Source organism: Oncorhynchus keta, chromosome 19 (genome assembly GCF_023373465.1).
Source record: "Oncorhynchus keta strain PuntledgeMale-10-30-2019 chromosome 19, Oket_V2, whole genome shotgun sequence".
NCBI classification, from domain to species: domain Eukaryota; kingdom Metazoa; phylum Chordata; class Actinopteri; order Salmoniformes; family Salmonidae; genus Oncorhynchus; species Oncorhynchus keta.
In genome coordinates this window covers 81,816,632-81,833,778 of record NC_068439.1, presented here as the reverse complement: position 1 = coordinate 81,833,778, position 17,147 = coordinate 81,816,632, and the positions used below count along the sequence as shown (strand labels likewise).

At 46.6% G+C, this 17,147-nt stretch overlaps 1 protein-coding gene across 1 annotated transcript in view; it reads left to right on the top strand.

Annotated features, from left to right (window-relative positions):
- Positions 1 to 852: 852 nt before the first annotated feature.
- LOC118373639 (YLP motif-containing protein 1-like) overlaps positions 853 to 17,147 on the top strand; it is a 62,964-nt gene continuing 46,669 nt past the window's right edge. Inside the window, exons 1-7 of the mRNA XM_052468979.1 lie at positions 853 to 1,693; positions 5,207 to 5,431; positions 5,877 to 6,068; positions 6,530 to 6,730; positions 9,895 to 10,904; positions 11,087 to 11,976; positions 12,370 to 14,152. Coding sequence (XP_052324939.1) covers positions 1,115 to 1,693; positions 5,207 to 5,431; positions 5,877 to 6,068; positions 6,530 to 6,730; positions 9,895 to 10,904; positions 11,087 to 11,976; positions 12,370 to 14,152 — 4,880 coding nt within the window. The 5' untranslated portion in view covers positions 853 to 1,114. The remainder of the gene's footprint in view (positions 1,694 to 5,206; positions 5,432 to 5,876; positions 6,069 to 6,529; positions 6,731 to 9,894; positions 10,905 to 11,086; positions 11,977 to 12,369; positions 14,153 to 17,147) is intronic.

Below are 17,147 nucleotides of genomic sequence, written 5' to 3'. Positions count from 1 at the left end.
GCCATTTAGCAATTTTATGAAGTTAGTTTTACCTAGATTTTTAGCAGAGAAGCATATTTAGTTTCCTAAAAAAAAAAAATGTTTTAAACACAGACAGCTCAAGATGTATACTTAGATATGTAAAAAAAGAAACATGTTATTTATTATTACTATTTTTTTTAAAAGTAGAATTAGGCAAATGATTATGGCTCTATATTGCAGGGAAAATAGGTTTCAGGTGTTTGAAAAAAAAATCTAAATTCTCCAATTTACGGTCAGGGGAGGGGGCATAGTTGTGCCTGTTGTCATAGATTGAGGACTCATCGCGGATATGGATATTGCCAGAGGCTTTCCACCATTTTAAAGTAGTCAACTGGATGGGGATTCCTATGAGTTTGGCACAATCAGCCAATGAAGAAGAAAATAACTGAGGCTTTAAAATGAATATAGTCTTTTATTTATGTTTTGCAAATGTTTCTTACTTTTTAACTCTGCATTGTTGGGAACGGGCTCGTAAAGTAAGCATTTCAATGTGACAAATATAATTGTATTTTATGCCAGTCACAGACGATATAACGGCACATATACAAAGATGCCTATCTCTACCGCCTGTTGTTCACTGTTATCTGCCCTCTCATCTGTTAGAATGGTCTGATCTCGCCTTCCATCTTTGAGGACATATTGCCATTGTTAGTGCGGTCACTTGACTATCTTGTCAAATATAATAGACAATCCTTGGTTGGACTACTGAAATCTGGCTGTAGCGTATGAGGCTTGTAAATTTATAAAGAAATGTCACCCTCTTGTGGAATGGAAAAATAACAATTTGGGCGAACCGGAAATGATGTGTGTAAGACTACATGCCAACCAATCAGCGTTTACGTTTCCCTCCACGACCAGATAGCTTTGTAGCTAAATGATACGGAACCCGAAAACCCACACGAACAACGCATTTAATTTCATTTGTTAGTATTTATTGATACATCAAACGACATCAATAATCAACGTTTGTTTACGGATAACACGCGTGGTAACGTACCTCTATCGAGGATAAAGTTGCTTTAAATTGGTATTTTTAACTGCACCAGATTTATGTGAGGACAAAGGCCTACACATTGCTCGCTGCTTCCAAAGCATGTATCCCTCTTGGGGTAGTAACTATGGTGGTGGTGGTGGTGGTGGCGGCCATCAACCACCTTCGCAGCAGCACTTCGGTGCGCCGAGGGGTCAGTCTCCTCAAGGCGAAGGCTTCGGTGGAGGATTCGGGGGCTATGGAGCTGCTACACCCGCAGCTGCACCCGGGTCAACGTTCAACAGCCTGCGGGAGCAGCATCTCCAGCAGATGCAGCAGCTGCAACAGCTCCACCAAAAACAGCTCCAATCTGTGCTGCACCACGACAGGAACGTAAATGAAAACCCCTACGGCGGCAGCGGTGGTCCTACGGCCGAGTCGTGGCAAGGCAACTCGGGATATGGGTATGGTTCAACGGGGACCGGTGCCCCTTCCTCATACCAAGAGGAGTATCAGTCCATGCAAGGCCCTTCCCCTTATCAAGATGAGTATCAGTCCATGGAAACCGGGGCGCCGAGCCCACAACTTCAGCCACCGCAGCCCAAAGAGACCCAGCTTCCCCCATCAGAGGAGAACCCACCCCCATCAGAGGCGAACCCACAGGTACCCACTCAGAACAATGGTACACCGGCGACTAAAGAGGTAAACGAGAAAGAATATTTGGCCCCAAAAGAGTCACATTTCCGAGGTGGAAACTCGGCTCAGGGAGAACGACTGCCCCCTCTCATTGAAGCCACGGAGTACTGCAGGCATTGTTAACAGAAAACAGGATCCCCGTTATAATTTAATAGAAAAAAAATGGCGTTCTTCGTGGTCGTTTTATATTTATTTATTTTAAATTAAACGTGTATAATAATAATAATAATAATAACAATTTTCGAAGACAATCATGGTACCAAAATACTTGTTTCTAATACACGAGATGTATGTCCTTGAACCGATTATTGTAAAATTACACACAAAATAAGTTGTCAAATGTAGTTGCTAATGGCAACCTCCTTATACCCCGGTCGGCCTTTAAACTGGGGATGTTATGTCCCCATTAGTGCTGAACAATTAACCAAAATATAGGTTATTTTTCGGTTTTAAAACAACTAATCGACCAAACTTCGATTACATTTTTTTTTTAATTCCGTTTTTATTTAGGGTTTTTATCTGTGAGCTCAATAAGGATCCAGACTGAACTGTGCGACGTAGCAGGGAGTTGTAGTTTCCAACAAGACAATGTTTTGCATAGTTTAGTGTGTGAAACTTGCTAATTTAACTACAATGACCATAATCCATTGCACATCTACTTTTCCTGTCCGTGTTTCTTTTATGCGGAGACAGGAATACGCGATCTTGAGGGGATATAGAAAGCAGCTGTCGCTTTAGCTGAATATACATGATCAGTGATTGATAGTTTGCATTCAGCAGTCATAAAAGTATGCCATATTTAATTTGAAGAACTACTAAATAGTGATTTTTGTCAGACAGCAGCTCTATAGAGATGATGACTTGGAATGAAATAGTCATTCAAATGTAATATACACAACTAAATTATTTATAATTTATTTAATGTTTATTACTCTTTTTAATCTTAATACCACAACTGACTATAGTAATACTTATATAGGCTACTGTATCAATCATTAAGTTGTTCATGTCATCACACATGATTTGAAATGCAATCAAGCATTTTAGTTTTAAAATAAAATAAAGCGAGCCTTGAATAATTAGCTTAAACAATAAATAAATTGTTCCTTTTCTAGAAATTGCATTCACAAATGAATATGATTGTTGGTATTCTTTGCAGTAAATAAAGGCTTAAAAAAAGAAAAACGTTACAACAGATTGGTACGCTTCTAATTTATTTAGCGTTTACATTGTTCCGGTCAGAACAATTGTAGTGTAATCTATACCACACCTGTTTGGCAGACAATAATATACACACAGCACTTGATCCATACCTTATTTTAGTTGATCTCCAATATTTTCCACAATTAGTCACAAAATGAATATGCCTTGTCAGTATTTTTTACATGGCAGGAGAGTAACAATTCCAGACAGAATAACCAACTCTTTTTTTTTGTGGGGGGGCGAACTCCAAAAGTCCTGATAATATTAGTCTTTTGTGAATCGAGATCCCTGTGGTTTTTTGAGAGAAATGTCTCAGTTTGACAGCTGTTGCTTGCAGTTTGCACAAGAAAACAATAACTGATTGGATAAATTGAACTAAGTGCTGCGCATAAACTATATATGAATGGACTACAAGCAGCCTATCAACTTTCAGTGAATGCTTTTGTTCATATGTTTTGTGTGTATGAACAGAATATTACCAAAATGCATCAGTAAAAAAAAAAAACACATTGAGCCTATATACCTATTTAATGCAACTGTTGCTGTTAATAGATGGCAAAGCGGCAGCATTCAACTGACCTAAAGGTTTGGAAATGATACAAAAAGCTTTCTCATCCATAGACTTAAAATGCATCTCAAGTGTAATGGCTCTGTTTAGCTCACATCTGAAGGCTGGGGGTCATTTAAGATGTGGCGGCAGGGTAGCCTAGTGGTTAGAGCGTTGGACTAGTAACCAGAAGGTTGCGAGTTCAAACCCCTGAGCTGACAAGGTACAAATCTGTCGTTCTGCCCCTGAACAGGCAGTTAACCCACTGTTCCCAGGCCGTCATTGAAAATAAGAATTTGTTCTTAACTGACTTGCCTGGTTAAATAAAGGTCAAATAAATAAAAATGTACTGTGGATCGCTAAAATATCCTAAAATCCTGGCTTCTACACCTGAAGAAGAGGACTGGCCACCCCCCTAGCCTGGTTCCTCTCTAGGTTTCTTCCTAGGTTTTGGCCTTTCTAGGGAGTTTATCCTAGCCACCGTGCTTCTACACCTGCATTGCTTGCTGTTTACAGCACTTTGAGATATCAGCTGATGTACGAAGGGCATTTGATTTAATGATTATGATCACACTTCCTCAATTCAAATATGATGGCGACACTATATGAACGATGGTATGGTTTAGAAACTTGGGAACCAAGCTGGAGTTATCAGTGTGGCCCCATCACCTAGACATGTTGAAATACTGTACCTTCACACCTAGACATGTGTTGAAATACTGTATCTTCACACCTAGACATGTTGAAATACTGTACCTTCACACCTAGACATGTTGAAATACTGTACCTTCACACCTAGACATGTGTTGAAATACTGTATCTTCACACCTAGACATTTTGAAATACTGTACCTTCACACCTAGAATTAAAAACCTGCAGGTTTCTGTCAAAACTGTCAACTTATTGAAAATAAAATGAGAATTACATGGGGGGAAGTTTGGTGTTGGGTAGGGGGGGCTAAAATCGTCTTCTGGAATAACGGACATTCTGGAGCAATAATTGCATCACCAACCTAGTAATACTAGTCCATTGTGAAAAGGTCTTTGGTCGCGTGTCACGTAAAGAGAGCACGGCTTGAGGGAATAGGGAATATCTTTCCTCAAACAGAAACAGAACTTTTCAGTCAGAAACGTCTACAACCGTGTTGCAGCTTCAGCAACACGGACAGCGCGATAAACACTGTTGATATTCTGTGGTGGTCGCTGCCGCCGGGAGGAGAGAGAGGGAGACAACGGGTTCTACTCACACAGTCACTCGCTGTCTTTAACTAATAATAATTATTATTATTGTTATTTACACGACGCAGATAGTCTGAGGCCGGCCGGCCACAATCCAATCAATTGCTGGTCGGACTCCCTCTAGTCATTTGTGTATCTTAATTATTTAATCAAACAGTTTGCTTAAAGCATCAGACAGGCTCAGTGGATATAGTTGATTTGATTAAAACACACCGGAACTGTCTATAGATGAGGGGGAAAAATACCCTTTGTAAAAAAGTTTTGACCAATCGATTGGTCGAAAGAACGGAAGGCTATTGGTCGACCAAGTTTTTTGCTGTTGCCGGGGACAGCCCTTGGCCAATGACCATAGGAGTTGACGGAACAGCATAAAGATCTATCTGCGGCCAAGCTCGTTTCTCACAGTGTTGTGATGAGATCTCGTCTACCTGCACAAGCTGTCATCACGTCTCAAGAGAAGCGCTGTGTCGCTAGAACACCATGCTAACCAGAATGTCTGATGTTGATATGATGCTTGTTGTTGTCATCCAGGAGCAGCAGCAGTATTGGTACAAGCAGCATCTCCAGAATCTGCAGAGGCTGAAAGCAGAGAACAAACAGGGCCAGGGTGATGGCCCAGCACCCCCACCTCCCAAACCCCAGCCCCACTCGGCGGCAGCCGCCCCTCCCCCTCCATCGGACCCACCCAAGAACGCCCCTCCACCACCACCTCCAAAAGAGGAGCCCCCACCACCACCTCCACCCGATGACACAAAGGTAAGGAGAAACTTGACTGTTTCACATGTCTGAGATAGACTGTGATTAGGTGAGCATCTTGGTCTATCATAGACATAGCTACAATTTACAGGATCTCAAGAGAATGAGAAGTTTTCAAACATTCCTGTGCAATATCGTCAGAACATACTCCGATGATGAGCTGTAACAATTCAATGATATGCCAGGTATTCACGTATCGGTTTCCCAATGTCATTGGGGGAGGGGGGGGGAGACAACTAAATGAATATATTGGGTGAACTTTCACCTCTGTCCTTGAAGTGCAGTGTGGAGACAGAAAGATGTGACCTGATGAAGACGTGCCTCTGTGGAAGATCTAAGAACGTAGCCAATAGGCTAACTCAAATGTTTTGTATTTAACAGTGTCTTTGAGATCCCCGTTGTCATAAAAAGGGCTATACAAGTCTAGTATCCTCTCCTCCTGCAGCCTGCCCCCATGACCCAGGACCCAGTAGAGGTGGCCCGCCTGCAGCAGCTTCAGAGTGCAGCGGCCCAGTGGCAGCAGGCCCAGCAGCAGAGAGCAGGCTACCAGTACCAAGCCCTGATGCAGCACCATGCTCAGCTACAGACCATCCTCAACCAGTACCAGCAGTGTATCCAACAACCTGCACAGCTAGAGGTATCTCTATGACTTTTGTTTTAAGCCTCTTTTTTTTTTTGTTATTTATTTTTTTTACTCACCGAAAATGTTCATGATTCAAGATTCTTCCCCTCCTTTTTAATTTTTATTTATTTTTTTAATGTATATATTTTTTTTAGAATATAGCTGAAGTTGTGATCAGTTCTGTGCTTACTTCAATCCGTTTCATCGTTATAGTAATTCACTTTATTTTGCATGGATAAAATACAGTTTGCGTGATTGTAGAACATGTTATCCCAGCATGATTCCTCACAACATGTGTGTTGTCTGTTTGCTGTCAGGGGTTATTTTTGAAAGCAAAATTCTAATTTCCTTTCGAAAGATGGACAATTTTAAATAAGCCGATTTCTATTCTCTGAGATGTCCTCTTCTTTATATCAGACCTATGCAAGTTTCCACATTGTTTGGACAACAGTTTTTCTCAACCCCCCCCCGTGTAGACAATGTCTATGGCCATGCAGCTGAGTCACTATGAGACGCAGCAGAAGCAGTTTGGCCCGGTGTTTGGAGACTGGGGCCGCACCTTCAGCCAATGGCAAGAGCAGTTCCAGTCCTACCCACATAAAGACCAGCTACAGGACTACGAGTTACAGTGGAAACAGTGGCAGGAACAGATGAACTCCACCTCAGCACACCTACAGGTACAACCAGACACTCCACCTCGGCACACCTACAGGTACAACCAGACACTCCACCTCGGCACACCTACAGGTACAACCAGACACTCCACTCCACCTCAGCACACACTCCACCTCAGCACAGGTACAGTACAACCAGACACTCCACCTCAGCACACCTACAGGGTACAACCAGACACTCCACCTCAGCAGACCTACAGGTACAACCAGACACTCCAGCACACCTACAGGTACAGTACAACCAGACACTCCACCTCAGCACACCTACAGGTACAGTACAACCAGACACTCCACCTCAGCAGACCTACAGGTACAACCAGACACTCCACCTACAACCAGACACTCCACCTCAGCAGACCTACAGGTACAACCAGACACTCCACCTCAGCACCTACAACCAGACACTCCACCTCAGCACACCTACAGGTACAACCAGACACTCCACCTCAGCACACCTACAGGTACAACCAGGCACTCCACCTCAGCACACCTACAGGTACAACCAGACACTCCACCTCAGCACACCTACAGGTACAACCAGACACTCAGGGTTCCCTGACTTGTTCAGTAGGATGTAATGGAACAGGATGTAGAGTAGAACAGGGTTCCCTGACTTGTTCAGTAGGATGTAATGGAACAGGATGTAGAACAGGGTTCCCCGACTTGTTCAGTAGGATGTAATGGAACAGGATGTAAAACAGGGTTCCCCGACTTGTGGGGCGAATTTGGGCCGCATGTGTTATTTTAATTTGGACAACCAATTTTTCTGAACCCCCCCCAATATGTCTGTTGATGGACATAAAATACCAGCAAATCAGCTCCAATTGATTTAAATTTAGGAAATCTGTTCTGAAATATTACCTCACCTGAAAGAGGAATATAATGTGATTGGATACAAATGTAAGCAAGGTTTTTTTTAAATAATTTTTTATTTAACTAGGCAAGTCGGTTAAGAACACATTCTTATTTTCAAAGACGGCCTAGGAACAGTGGGTTAACTGTCTTGTTCAGGGGGCAGAACGACAGATTTGTACCTTGTCAGTTCGAAGTGATTGTTTTAGTCATCTGTAGTTTATTTTTTAGGGGGGAGGGCTGCAGTCTATAAAATATTAGTAATTATGTTCCGTCCCCCCTGACCACTCGCTCAAGAAAATGTGTCCGAAGCTGAATCTAGTTCCCTGATGAAGGTGATACCTGTCATGTACAATAGACACCTGTGTCCACTCTAGTCATTGTATTTCCATCTGTGTACGTTGCTGGCTACACCCTAACCAGGTTAATGTAAAAACACTTGATGTAAAATATATATTTTTTTAAATATTTAAAAATGTGTGTGTATATATAAATATATATATACAGTGCCTTGCGAAAGAATTCGGCCCCCTTGAACTTTGCAACCTTTTGCCACATTTCAGGCTTCAAACATAAAGATATAAAACTGTATTTTTTTGTGAAGAATCATCAACAAGTGGGACACAATCATGAAGTGGAACGACATTTATTGGATATTTCAAACTTTTTTAACAAATCAAAAACTGAAAAATTGGGCATTCAAAATTATTCAGCCCCTTTACGTTCAGTGCAGCAAACTCTCTCCAGAAGTTCAGTGAGGATCTCTGAATGATCCAATGTTGACCTAAATGACTAATGATGGATGATAAATACAATCCACCTGTGTGTAATCAAGTCTCCATATAAATGCACCTGCACTGTGATAGTCTCAGAGGTCCGTTAAAAGCGCAGAGAGCATCATGAAGAACAAGGAACACACCAGGCAGGTCCGAGATACTGTTGTGAAGAAGTTTAAAGCCGGATTTGGATACAAAAAGATTTCCCAAGCTTTAAACATCCCAAGGAGCACTGTGCAAGCGATAATATTGAAATGGAAGGAGTATCAGACCACTGCAAATCTACCAAGACCTGGCCGTCCCTCTAAACTTTCAGCTCATACAAGGAGAAGACTGATCAGAGATGCAGCCAAGAGGCCCATGATCACTCTGGATGAACTGCAGAGATCTACAGCTGAGGTGGGAGACTCTGTCCATAGGACAATCAGTCGTATATTGCACAAATCTGGCCTTTATGGAAGAGTGGCCATTTCTTAAAGATATCCATAAAAAGTGTCGTTTAAAGTTTGCCACAAGCCACCTGGGAGACACACCAAACATGTGGAAGAAGGTGCTCTGGTCAGATGAAACCAAAATTGAACCTTTTGGCAACAATGCAAAACGTTATGTTTGGCGTAAAAGCAACACAGCTCATCACCCTGAACACACCATCCCCACTGTCAAACATGGTGGTGGCAGCATCATGGTTTGGGCCTGCTTTTTTTCAGCAGGGACAGGGAAGATGGTTAAAATTGATGGGAAGATGGATGGAGCCAAATACAGGACCATTCTGGAAGAACCTGATGGAGTCTGCAAAAGACCTGAGACTGGGACGGAGATTTGTCTTCCAACAAGACAATGATCCAAAACATAAAGCAAAATCTACAATGGAATGGTTCAAAAATAAACATATCCAGGTGTTAGAATGGCCAAGTCAAAGTCCAGACCTGAATCCAATCGAGAATCTGTGGAAAGAACTGAAAACTGCTGTTCACAAATGCTCTCCATCCAACCTCACTGAGCTCGAGCAGTTTTGCAAGGAGGAATGGGAAAAAATTTCAGTCTCTCTATGTGCAAAACTGATAGAGACATACCCCAAGCGACTTTTAAGGGGGCTGAATAATTTTGCACGCCCAATTTTTCAGTTTTTGATTTGTTAAAAAAGTTTGAAATATCCAATAAATGTCGTTCCACTTCATGATTGTGTCCCACTTGTTGATTCTTCACAAAAAAAATACAGTTTTATATCTTTATGTTTGAAGCCTGAAATGTGGCAAAAGGTCGCAAAGTTCAACGGGGCCGAATACTTTCGCAAGGCACTGTATATATTTTTTAATTTATATATATTTTTAAATGTGTGTGTGTGTGTGTGTGTGTGTGTGTGTGTTTTTATATATATATATATATATATATATTTAAAAATATATACACATTTAAAAAAAAAATATGTATATGTATATATGTATGTATGTGTGTGTGTGTGTGTGTGTGTGTGTGTGTTTTTATATATATATATGTGTGTATTTTTAAAAGGGCGCCTTAAATGTGATTTGATTGCAGGAGAGGGTGACCACCCTGCGAGCCATGCAGCAGCAGTACGGAGGCAGTGGTGGGCAATACGGCGCTGACCAATACAGTAGTAGTGACCGGTATGGGACTGGAGGGTATGGGGACCAGTACAGCCAATATGGTCAGTACCCACACTCTGGACCGGACTCGCAGATTCAACAAGGCCCCATGGTGAGCCCGTCTATGCCGTCCCAGCCAGGTAGCCAGCCCTCGTCCACCTCTGGACCCATGTCCCAGGGCCCTCCACCAGGGCAGCACGGCCCCTCCAACGCCCAACGAGTGGGAACCTCCACAGGAGAACCGCAACACGGCCTCTCCAATGCCCAACGTGTGGGAACCTCCACAGGAGAACTGCAGCACGGCTTCTCCAACGCCCAACGTGTGGGAACCTCCACAGGAGAACCGCAGCACGGCCTCTCCAACGCCCAACGTGTGGGAACCTCCACAGGAGAACCGCAGCACGGCCTCTCCAACGCCCAACGTGTGGGAACCTCCACAGGAGAACCGCAGCACGGCCTCTCCAACGCCCAACGTGTGGGAACCTCCACAGGAGAACCGCAACACGGCCTCTCCAATGCCCAACGTGTGGGAACCCCCACAGGAGAACCACACCACGGCCCTCCACCGGGGCACCAGGGCCCTCCACCGGGGCACCAGGGTCCTCCACCGGGGCACCAGGGTCCTCCACCGGGGCACCAGGGCCCTCCACCCGGGCACCAGGGTCCTCCACCGGGGCACCAGGGCCCTCCACCCGGGCACCAGGGCCCTCCACCCGGGCACCAGGGCCCTCCACCCGGGCACCAGGGCCCTCCACCAGGGCACCAGGGCCCTCCACCAGGGCACCAGGGCCCTCCACCCGGGCACCAGGGCCCTCAGTCAGAGCAGTACAACCTGCCTGGACCCCCTGGTAGAGGGGCAGGCCCAGGAGGGAGAGGGTTGGCCAGACCACCAGGTCCACAAGGAGGACAGCCTCCGTCCTACCAAGGCCCCAGAGGACCAAGGTAACTTGTGTACCAAGGCCCCCCACTACCCTCTTTACCAGGTCTCCCTTTGGGAGAGATTTTGTTTGTACCTGAAAGTGACAACTTGGATTTAAAAATAAAAAAAACACTAGGTTAAATCAAACATTGCCATTTTTCATTTCCAGGCTGTTCAAACATTCCTGTGTTTTCTTTCCACCCAGGTTTGACGGTCCGCGAGGGAACGGCCCGCGGTTTGACCAGCAGCAGTCCGGTCAACAGCAGAGGTTCAACGTTCCACCGGGTCCCAGGTTCAACCAGCAGCACCCAAGGTTTGATCAGCTTGGTCCCAGAGGACCAGGGCCTCGGTTCGGACAGCAGGGACCCCACTTCGACCACCCCCCGAGACAGAGCCCCCCAGCCCGCTTTGAAAGGCCCCCTGGTCCCTCAGCACCTTATATAGGCCCACAGCCTAAACCAGACACGGGCAAAGACACCAAACTACCTCAGGGTAAGACTGAGATGCCAGCAGGCTCCAAGCCTCCTGGTATTAAACCTACTGGGCCAGCTAAACCAGTAGCAGTCAGTACAACTAAGCAAGGTGCATTGGCAGAACCAGGGGATATGTCAGAGGACATGTTGGAGTCCCTTGGGAGCTTCTTCGTCCAAAACGACCCCATCCCTCAGACGAAAGCAGAGGCTGATGCTGCTGCTACTGCTGCTAGTAAAGACTCCAAAAAGGAAGAGGTGACTCCCCCTGCTGCTGCCGGTGCCAAGCACCCCCCTTCTGTAACCCCAGAAACCGCTTCCCCTGCCAAGAATGCTCTCAAATCAGGTGGACCGGCCGGGCCGTTGAAGACGAACGTCAGTAACAACAACGGGCCTCCGGGACCGCAGGGGCCTAAGTCTCACGGACCGGAGCCGCCGAAGACCGACACAATGACCAACCAACCCGCTGGTCATCTGGGGCTCATGGGCCGTGGTAGAGGGGGACGTGGCCAGCCTCTATGGCCTGTAAGAGGGGAGGAGGACGGAGGTAGAGGACGAGGGGAGGCGGACGGAGGGATGAGGGGAGGGAGAGGACGAGGAGAGGCGGACGGAGGGATGAGGGGAGGGAGAGGACGAGGGGAGGCAGATGGAGGGATGAGGGGAGGGAGAGGACGAGGAGAGGCGGACGGAGGGATGAGGGGAGGGAGAGGACGAGGAGAGGCGGACGGAGGGATGAGGGGAGGGAGAGGACGAGGAGAGGCGGACGGAGGGATGAGGGGAGGGAGAGGACGAGGAGAGGCGGACGGAGGGATGAGGGGAGGGAGAGGACTAGGAGAGGTGGACGGAGGGATGAGGGGAGGGAGAGGACGAGGAGAGGCGGACGGAGGGATGAGGGGAGGGAGAGGACGAGGAGAGGCGGACGGAGGGATGAGGGGAGGAAGAGGACTAGGAGAGGTGGACGGAGGGATGAGGGGAGGGGAGGGGGACGGAGGGATGAGGGGAGGGCGAGGGGAGGCAGACGGCGGGATGAGGGGAGGGAGAGGGCGAGGGGAGGCGGACGGAGGGATGAGGGGAGGGAGAGGACGAGGGGAAGCGGACGGCGGGACGAGGGAAGGGAGAGGACGAGGGGAGGCAGGTGGAGGGATGCGAGGGCGAGGTGGTCTATGGGGACGTGGAGGGAAACAGTCGGGTATCCCAGACTTCAGTACCAACACTATCCCTCTGGGAGGTGGGAGGACGGACGACGACATGGAGGGGGTTCCTTACGACTACAGACCTCCACATGAAGAGATGCGATCACAACATGGAGGACCAGAGGAGGACTGGCAGGACTGGCAGCAGGACCCTTCCCTGGAGAAACCTGAAGGTCCTCCTCTGCCTGAAGAGGAGATGTGGGTCCCTGAAGAGCACTACTACCCTCCAGAGGACTACTACGAAGACTCAGGGAGAGGAGGTCCCCCTATGGGGAGAGGAGAGCCTCTAGATGGGCACCACTGGGAGGAAGCAGACCCCCCACATCCAGAGTACTGGGGAGAGGAAGGAGATCCCTACTGGATGGACCGGAGGCCCCCTCATGGCATGAGAGGAGGCCCCCGAGCCCTGTTCCCCCCTGGGCGTGGTCGCCCCCCACGAGGCAGGCCCGGCTTCATGCACCAGGGTGGTCCCAGACGCCCCCTTCCTCCTCCTCACGGAGCCATGGACCCCCATGAACCTCTCGGATCCCCCATGGGGCCTGACGATGACATGGACCCTCTGGGACCCCCGCTGCATCGGGAATACAACCCCAGAGGGCCCATACACCACGATATGATGGAGCGAGATATGAGGGGACGGCCTCCTCCACCTAGAGAGATGATGGACAGAGATCTGATGGGGCCTGGTGGTCATCCTCCATATCACGACATGGAGATGGACCCTGGCTGGCCCCCGGGCCCCGGACGACCCCCCCACCTCGGCAGAGACGGGCCGAGAGGTCCCCCTCCGCCTCCCCATGAGATGATGGAGCGGGGAGGGATGAGGAGGCGTCCGTTGGGACCTCGGGGCGCCCCAATGGGCCGGGGCGTGATGCGGCACCCACCTCGCTCACTCGAGGACTTGGAGGGGTACCCCCATGAGGGGTATGGGGAGGGGTTTGGTGGTCCCGGTGATGATGGGTATGGAAGAACGCTGCCGCCACGTGACTGGCCGGACCACCCCTCACATGAGTACGACTGTGAGGAGGAGTATTATCCCCAGGAGCCTCCTCGTGTTGGGGTGTGGGACAGGGAGAGAGGAGGACCACTACCGGAGAGGGACTATTCTCCCTACCCTTCCCGCGGTCCTCCACCTCCCCCAGACCGTTTCAGAGATGACGAGTGGAACGATGAGAGAGACCGAGACCGTCCTCCATACCCCTACGAGGGAGACAGAGAACGTCCTCCATACCCCTACGAGGGAGAAGAGCGTGGAAGAGGAGGAGAGCTTCGAAGTCGAGACTTCCCGGACGACCCTTCGTACAGGCACGATGAACGCCCCTACCCATCCCCAGCTGAATGGGAGAGACCCAGACCACCCCTTCCAGAGAGAAACTACCCCCCAGATTTTGAGGACCATAGGCCGCATTACGACGGGCGACCCGAGCCCTCTAGATCAGATCTAGGTATCCCTCCATCCACCCCTTCTCAGGCTTCTGCTCCTCCCAGTACTGGACCAGACAGTTCTCAGGAACCAGCCTCACAGGGAACTGGACCGGGCATACTGGCTCTGTCACAACGACAACATGAGATCATCCTGAAAGCTGCCCAGGAGCTGAAGCTTATCAGGTAAATTATAGAGACTCACTGTTTTTCCCCCTAAGATAGAAACTGTCTTTGGGTCTTTCCGTATACATGTAATATGTGTATATATACAGTACCAGTTAAAAGTTTGGACACACCTACTCATTCCAGGGTTTTTCTACATTTTTACTATATTACTACATTGGAGAATAATAGTGAAGACATCAAAACTATGAAAATTAGCCATATGGAATCATGTAGTAACCAAAAAATGTTAAACAAATCTAAATATATCTTAGATTTTAGATTCTTCAAAGTAGCCACCATTTGCCTTGATGACAGCTTTACACACTCTTGGCATTCTCTCAACCGAGCAGTTGTCATACCAGGCGGTGATGCAACTGGTCAGGATGCTCTTGATGGCGCTGCCAGGTCTCTGACCTCCTTCCTATCGGCTGTCTCATCATTCTCAGAGATCAGGCCTACCACTGCTGTCGTCCGCAAACTTAATAATGGTGTTGGAGTCATGGGTGAACAAGGGAGTACAGGAGGGAACTAAGCACGCATCCCTGGGGGGCCCCGGTGTTGATTTATGGATGCCACCCGTTAAGATAATACGGAACGGTTCCTTATTTCACTGAAAGAATAAACGTCTTGTTTTCGAGATGATAAGCAGGCTCATAAGCATTCATTCAAACAAGACTTTTGTGCGTTTTGCCAGCAGCGCTGCTGTTTATGACTTCAAGCCTATCAACTCCCGAGATTAGGCTCATGTAACCGATGTGAAATGGCTAGCTAGCGCGCTAATAGAGTTTCAAACGTCACTCGCTCTGAGACTTGGAGTAATTGTCCCCCTTGCTCTGCAAGGGCCGCGGCTTTTGTGGAGCGATGGGCAATGCTGCTTCGAGGGTGGCTGTTGTCGATGTGTTCCTGGTTCGAGCCCAGGTAGCGGCTAGGAGAGGGACGGAAGCTATACTGTTACACTGGCAATACTAAAGTTCCTATAAGAACATCCAATAGTCAAAAGGTTAATGAAATATAAATGTTAGAAAGAGAAATAGTCCTATAATTCCTATAACTACAACCTAAAACTTCTTACCTGGGAATATTGTTAAAAGGAACCACCAGCTTTCATACGTTCGGCCGATTTTAAATAAAGATTTAAAAATATATATTTGTAATGACTATTACAACAATACTGAATTAACACTTATTTTAACTTAATATAATACAGAAATAAAATCAATTTAGCCTCAAATAAATAATGAAACATGTTCAGTTTGGTTTAAATAATGCAAAAACAAAGTGTTGGAGAAGAAAGTAAAAGTGCAATATGTGCCATGTAAGAAAACTAATGTTTAAGTTCCTTGCTCAGAACATGAGAACATATGAAAGCTGGTGGTTCCTTTTAACATGTCTTCAATATTCCCAGGTAAGAAGTTTTAGGTTGTAGGAATTATAGGACTATTTCTCTCTATACCATTTGTATTTCATTAACCTTTGACTATTGGATGTTCTTAGTATTGCCAGTGTAACAGTATAGCTTCCGTCCCTCTCATCACTCCTCCCTGGGCTCGAACCAGGAACACAAAGACAACAGCCACCCTCGAAGCAGCGTTACCCATGCAGAGCAAGGGGAAAAAACACTCCCAAGTCTCAGAGCGAGTGACGTTTGAAATGCTATTAGCGCGCACCCCGCTAACTAGCTAGCCACAATCCGGAAACTATCATCTCGAAAACAAGACGTTTATTCTTTCAGTGAAATACGGAACCGTTCCGTATTTTTTCTAATGGGTGGCATCCATAAGTCTAAATATTCCTGTTCTATTGCACAACCTTCAATGTTATGTCATAATTACGTAAAATTATGGCAAATTAAGCGGCCCAAACTGTTGCATATACACTGACTCTGCGTGCAAGAGAAGTGACACAATTTCACCTGGTTAATATTGCCTGCTAACCTGTATTTCTTTTAGATAAATATGCAGGTTTAAAACTATATACTTCTGTGTATTGATTTTAAAAAGGCATTGATGTTTATGGTTAGGTACACATTGGAGCAACGATACGCACCGCATCGATTATATGCAACGCAGGACATGCTAGATAAACTAGTAATATAGTAGTTAACTAGTGATTATGATTGATTGTTTTTTATAAGACAAGTTTAATGCTAGCTAGCAACTTACCTTGGCTTACTGCATTTGCGTAACAGGCAGGCTCCTCGTGGAGTGCAATGTAATCAGGTGGTTAGAGCGTTGGACTAGTTAACTGTAAGGTTGCAAGATTGAATCCCCCGAGCTGACAAGGTAAAAATCTGTCGTTCTGCCCCTGAACAAGGCAGTTAACCTACCGTTCCTAGGCAGTCATTGAAAATAAGAATGTGTTCTTAACTGCCTTGCCTAGTTAAATAAAGATTAAATAAAGGTGTACAAAAATATTTAAAAAATCGGTGTCCAAAAATACAGATTTCCGATTGTTATGAAAACTTGAAATCGGCCCTAATTAATCGTCCATTCCGATTAATCGGTCGACCCCTAGTGTCTAGGGTTTCCGGGAAGATGTTGTGAGCCATGACCAGCCTTTCAAAGCACTTCATGGCTACCGACGTGAGGGGAGGTAATCATTTACGCAGGTTACCTTCGCATTCTTTTGAAAATGTCAGTGAAGACACTTGATGGTTGGTCCACGCATGCTTTGAGTACACATCATGGTAATCTTTCTGTCTGAATGTTGACCTTGATCACACAGTCGTCTGGAACAGCTGATGCTCTCATGCATGCTTCAGTGTTGCTTGCCTCGAGGAGGAGGTGTAATGGGTTGGGGATACTTTGCTGGTGACTCTGTCTGTGATTTATGTAGAATACAAGCCACACTTAACCAGCATGGCTACCACAGCATCCTGCAGCGACTCGCCATCCCATCTGGTTTGTGCTTAGTGGGACTAGCATTTGTTTTTCCACAGGACAACGACCCAACAAACCTCTAGGCTGTGTAAGGGCTATATAACCAAGAGGGAGAGTGATAGAGTGCTGCATCA